This window comes from Eumetopias jubatus, unplaced genomic scaffold (genome assembly GCF_037043125.1).
Source record: "Eumetopias jubatus isolate StellerSeaLion01/CBP00866 unplaced genomic scaffold, mEumJub1_p1.0 scaffold_5, whole genome shotgun sequence".
Taxonomy (NCBI): Eukaryota; Metazoa; Chordata; class Mammalia; order Carnivora; family Otariidae; genus Eumetopias; species Eumetopias jubatus.
In genome coordinates, this window is record NW_028274811.1 from 33154835 (window position 1) to 33161110 (window position 6276).

Sequence of the window (6276 nt, forward strand, 5' to 3'; positions counted from 1 at the left end):
CTTTGAGTCAATAACTGACAAAATGTCTTCTCCAAATTTAAAAATTGAGAAACAGCACTTTAAGTCCTAACTCTACACCATTTTAGTGCATGTATTAGTTTTCATTAATGATTTTTGGTGCATGCCTTTGGGCTTCTTCAAAAGTGTACAATAGGAAAGTATATTTCCTTTCTTAGAAAGGAGATTTTTTTCTACTTTGCAACTTGTGATTACAAAAATCTTCCTCTGTGGGAAGATTAACCATGTATTGAACTACTGAAAAGTATATATTTTTAGATATACAGAAGGAATCTACATGGAGCAGCATTCAGACCTATATAGAAGTCATAGCATTCTGTATAGGACCAAAAAGGAAATAACATTAAACACTTAAACAGACTTTGTTGGGTAGAAATACCTTTAGATCTTGCATTGACTTCCAAAAAGAAAATACCACAGAAGTTTGCTGAAAACTTTTGTTGTTTGAATTTTCTCTGTCAGTGTATTTAGCCCAAATAGAACAGCTTTGGGTTAACACATACATAAGAATCAAAAAAACAAAGCTAACTAAATAGATCAGTCTGGTTTGTCAATCCAGCTTGACTGAAATAAGTAAACTAATCACTTGGAACATGAAAAACTGTCCAACTCCTCTAAGGTTTTGACAAAATAACCTTGGCTGATGTGGGAAGATACCCACTTTGATTTCTGACCTGACAGTGAAGATTCATGCTTGACATGATTTCAAACCTGACAGTGTCTGTTTAAGGAGCTATGGTACAGTTTGCTAATTCAATCCCAGATACCTGTTGATTACCTGTGAGATCTAGAGTCCAAAGTAGCCAGCAGCCATATCCCTGAGTGCTCTGTGCCCATCAGATCTCTTAAAGTAAGCAGGGTTGGGACAGGTCACAGCTCAGATGAGTGACCTCAGGTGCTGTGGACAGCCCCAGATTCAAGAATTGTATCTGTTTTCTTGGGAGTCATCACTGAACTAATGTCCCACATGGTGTTACTTACTGTAGATGCTCTCTCTTAGAGGAGGCCCAGAGCACACATCCTAATCGCTTGTGGTACTCAGAGAGGGGGTGCTAACTCTGAGGCCCTGGCCAAATTCCAGTTTAGGGATGTGGGTCTTCTTCTTGCCATTCTAATTGGAAATGTGCATCGCTTCCCATTTTCCCTGTTGACCTCAGTGCAAACTGCATTAGTCTGTTTCTTTGCCCTGGTCCCAGGTAAGATGCTGGTGTGTATTATATGGGCCATGTTCATGCCTTATCTTAATGCACAAGAGTTGAGGAATGAGTGAGCTCCATATCAAAGTGCCCTGTAGTTAGAGGGGAACTCTTGTGTTGCTTTGGAGGTGAAATGGGCCCTTTTAGCCTAAGTTGGAGAATATGCACTGGCCAGAGGCTTCCAGCCATGAGGTGTGAATTGAAACCTATTTCCCTCTTTTCTTATAGCACGTTGAGAAAATCTGTTGGGTTTTCAGCAGTCAGGGAAGGCCGGAGTTCTGCAGCTTTAATCTGGGTAACTGAGGCTGGTTGGGGCAAGACTTTGGTTAATTAACTGGGTTCTCAGATGCCACAGACTCCGTGAAAAGTCACCATTATTTTCAATGGTTGTGATAGAATTTCCCCCCAGTAGCCATTATTTTAAGATTATATTGCAGAGTTGCTTTATTTGAGCTTTTCATGTGTACACAATCCCAAACTGGAAGAAATAATTAAAAAAAAAAAAAAAGGAATCCTGCTGTGAAAGGTATATATTACTCTAGATTTTTCTTACTGTAAATATTGTAAGATTGTAATACTGTCGATATTTTATTAACCAACAAATGTTAATCTATGTGAATTCAGACTTATTTTAAATGTGCTTCTTATTTACTGTGTGTGGTCCCTGTTGCTGACAGTATTAAGTTATATTCTGATGTAAGATTAACTTTATTAAAGAATGTAAACATTCATGTTTCCTTATGGGAAAACAAATAAAGTATAAAGAAGACAATTCTTTTCATTAAAATATACTGTGTATTTACACTTGCTAGACCCAGCACCACTTATAAATTTAGTACACTGTTCAGAATTTTAGTTAACACGGCTGACATGGTTGTGCTCTGTTTGAAAGTCTAAGAGTAGGTATTGTTGGAATATAAAGTTTGTATTTGTCTGCTGTGAATCATAATCTTGAAATTTCTAATCAAGTTTGTAAAATTTTTATAGTAAAACATTTTAATGACAATTTAAAAATTTACTTCTCTAAAGAATGGTCAAAACAGTATCCTTTCAAAAATAGAATTGTTCTTTAATATCTTTCCAAACACTTTGGTTAAATGGACCAGATGTATATTAGTTAAAATTTAGGACAAAGTTGTGATATTCTTTGAGTTTACAAGTTAATCCTTATTGGAAATGTGCCAATTATACAGTAGAATATCATTAATTTGCACTGTTTGGGGACCCCATTAAGAATGCTGAATTTTGCCAACTAAGAAGTAAGCAAATGCAATTTAAAAAGTAAATTTGAGCATTCTGTATTAAATATGTGCAGTTATTATCACATGAAGAAGCGCAGCGTGTCGGGCTGTAATATAACCATACTTGCTGTCATGTTCTCCCATCTCAGTGCTGGGAACTCACCATGTGGAAACCAAGCAAATGTGTTGTGCATCAGCCGGCTTGAGTTTGTTCAATATCAAAGCTGAAACTAGCGAGGTCTGCTGTACTGCTTATTGAAGTATTGTGATTCTTTTAGGCATTGATTCTTACAAAATATATACTGTAACAGTATACTTTGTACAGATTTAAATTTTATTTGAAAAAAATGAAATAAAGTAGGCAAAAAAATAAAGATGTTTATTTTTCATGTGACTATATAAACAGATCAGTCTTTTGTTTCAGTGTCTTTGGGGGGATCTGGTTGCTCTTGCGTTTTTTTGTTTTGTTTTGATCGATGGAAACCATTTTTAGGACTCAGTAACAGGTATTCTTGCCTGATCATTAATTGGCTGCAAGCTTTAAGTGTGCTCTCTCGCACTGGGAAACTCTATTTTCTATTTTATTTTAAAACACATTTATTGGGGTGCCTGGGTGGTTTAGTCGTTAAGCGTCTGCCTTCAGCTCAGGTCCTTATCTCAGGGTCCTGGGATGGAACCCCGGGTCGGGCTCCCTGCTCAGCGGGGAGTCTGCTTCTCCCACTCCCTCTCCCTCTGCCCCTGCTCCTGTGCTCTCTCTCTCTCTCTCAAATAAATAAAATCTTTTAAAAAAAGTCAAAAAGATAGGCAAGTCATTCACATAAAATCTTTAGAAATAAATGTGTTTTAAAGACATTTATTTACTTTTTTTAAAGATTTTATTTATTTGACAAAGAGAAACAGCGAGAGAGGGAACACAAGCAGGGGGAGTGGGAGAGGGAGAAGCAGCCTCCCCACCTGGCAGGACCCTGGGATCATGACCTGAGCCAAAAGCAGACGCTTAACTGACTAAGCCGCCCAGGTGCCCCTGAGTCGTTTTTAAAATTCTCTGATGGTATGATGGTTAACCTAGCCAGTCACAATTGAGGAAAAAGAAAAAGTTTTCCCATAAATCATGTCCCTTTCCCATGGAAGGGTTTTTTGTTTTCTTTCGTTTTAAAATTGAAGTTGGTTTAAGGTAGTGGAAGACTTACCAAAGAGTGCATGACAAAACATTGAAGAGAATCTTCTGCAGAAAATAGAGGTTGTGCTTAAAGGTCCTTTCAGAACTGCTTTTCTAGTTAGTTGGAGTGGTAGACAGAATGAAGTTACCAATGAAAATGTGGCTCAAGTGTGATCCTTCAGAATAGTTTTAATGGGGTCTTCGTACAGAAGATTAGATTATTAGACCAAAAAAATCCCAGTTTTGTCCTCTGATTCAAAAACCAGTGGAGGCCTTATGTGCATGACATTTTCCCCAACCTTTAGAAGTAGAGCTGGAAGTTGTATTTCTGCTTTCTCCTCATTTTATCTTTGCTGATGCTTTCATTTACCTTCAGGATGGATAGAAGGAGGCTTGGAACAAGTAGTTTCAGGGACAAGGTTCCTGCAAAAGTCACACCATAGAAAATTTTTCAGTGTATTTAAATGTATGTGACTATTATATTCTAAAAACTGATATATGGTCATAAAAATATCTCAAGATCATAGTATTACAGTTCCAGGCTTTCCTGGGTGAATCCCGAGAAGGTTTTGCTATTGTTGTTACTGGTTTTTTCTTGCTAAAGTGGCCCTCCTTTGTAGAGAACAGCAGACTAGCTGTTGGACTAGCTTCTACATCTGACAGCCGCCACTCCGATAAAAATAATGCAGAAACTTTGCTTATGAAAACTTAAAGCTGAGGGTGTCACTGTTTGGAGGAGGTAGGTGGGGTGCAAAGAAAGTTTTCCCTACATTCTGCAGGGCTTCTGATTTGGGAGGCACACACAGAACAGGTGGGTACTTCCTGAAAAGGAAACCAGATTCCCTTCTGGGCCAAAGGTGGAATCAGTCTAACCCTTGGATCCCTTTCGAAGAGTTGGGCTGTCTAGTTATAGGAGCTTGAGGTGGAAATTCTAGCCATGATTTGTGGTAAGTATAAGGGAAGGAAAAGTCAGAAGCCCCCTTCCTCACTGTCTGTGACATTCTTTTAAAGACTCCTGATGGGACTATGATAAAATATGCCCTGTAGTCACTTTGAAGAGCAAGTAGTGAAGAGCAGGGCTCCAGGGGATACAGACTTGGGGTAGGTCTGAACTACAGGACAAGGCGTATAGTGCCAGGGAGGGAGACCCTCAAGAAAGGGGCCCAGCATGTTCAACAGAATGATTTGTCATTTTTATTTAGCTCTTTGTTTTCTAAAGTGATGTAATTGGCAAACTCTTCCCACCCTCACCTCTAATAGATGTTAACTTTTATTTAACCATGTGGTATGTCATTTACTTTGGCTCTTTTGCATGATTTTTAGAAATCTCTTTGTTCCTAGTTCCAGTCTTTCTAAGCAGACAGGACTTTTTGATTGCGAGTACAGGGTTTGGAAGAGGTTCATTCAGGATCAGAGGAAAGAAGAGTTCTCTTTTTCGGTGTTTGACTGCTAGCTAACCTCAGGGCTGGCACACATCACCACCGCTTTCACTTCACCATCCCCCATGCTTCTGGAACTTGAGGGGGAGGAGCCACTATTTTTTCCTCTTAAAATGGGGATGCTACCCTCATATTGCAGATCTCCAGAGTGTTTTCAGTAAGGTTGTCCCAGTTCTCCTCAACAATGATTTTTATTTATTTTGATTTGTTCCAATTGGGCCATTTGACGCTTAGGTTGGCAGTGAGGAAATGTCACAAAACAGAGTCAGTGAATGTTGCAATGTTTAAAAGAGCAGGATATCCCCACCTTACAGCCCACGGGGTTACCCACTTAACCCCCCCACGCCCGCCCCACCCCCTGTCCTAAGGATCCTGGCTCTCCTCGCATACCCAGCTCACACCTTAGACCTTCCCCCAAGGAGCAGGAGTTTCCTTGTCATCCTCCTGGGAAGATTGGCAGCAGGTCTAACCTGCCTCCAGTTTTTCTGTCTCTGGTAGTGACACTAAGGGTGGCTCTGTACTGCTACCATCGTAAATTTTTCCAAGCCCACTACTTTTTTTTTTAAACTAACATTGAATGCTTAAAATATGCAAGGTACCAAGCTACGTGTTTTATCTAGATTATTTTATTTAATTCTTACTACAACCCTATGAGATAGGCACTTTTATTTACCCCCATTTTACAGAAGAGGGAAACTGAGGCACAGAGCAATTAAGTAACATGCCCAGGGCCACACAGTCAGAATTCAAGTCACAAGTCCTGGCAGGCTGGTGCCAGAGCACACCCTTGGTCTCAGTCACTCTAGTGTATTGTCTTCCCTATAAGGTTCTGCCTCCTCTTCTAACTTGTAGAGTCCCCCTGACTTTGATGTTGCCTTACCTCAGGATGTACTTAGCTGGATGGCAAAGCTTATGTTCCCTGTATAGCTCAAAAGCCACACTTCCTGTTCTGAAGGTTGATTCCTGAATGAATCCACATTTTCATTTCCCCTCCCGTTTCATGGGGGAGTGACTTACTCAGAGCAAGGCTGAGGGAAGCTGGCAGTGGCCTTTCCAGGCCTCTCTCTCCACTGCTCTTTTGAAAGTAAGCACAGCCCTCAATACTCTTCCTGCCTCTTCCCATCCTCACCACAATGACTTGATCAAAGAGCTCTGTGAATGAAGCCCCTGAATTCTGTCTAGTGGAGTTGTTGATTTCTTTCTGTTTCCCGGATTATAGCCCC

The 6276-nt window shown here is 40.0% G+C and overlaps 1 protein-coding gene across 1 annotated transcript; it reads left to right on the forward strand.

Moving 5' to 3' along the window:
* On the forward strand, positions 1 to 2819 carry IGIP (IgA inducing protein). Its single transcript, XM_028103711.2, has one exon. It carries the CDS (start codon positions 2522 to 2524, stop codon positions 2681 to 2683), a length of 162 nt encoding a protein of 53 aa, XP_027959512.1. The 5' UTR covers positions 1 to 2521; the 3' UTR covers positions 2684 to 2819.
* The last annotated feature ends 3457 nt before the right edge of the window (positions 2820 to 6276 follow it).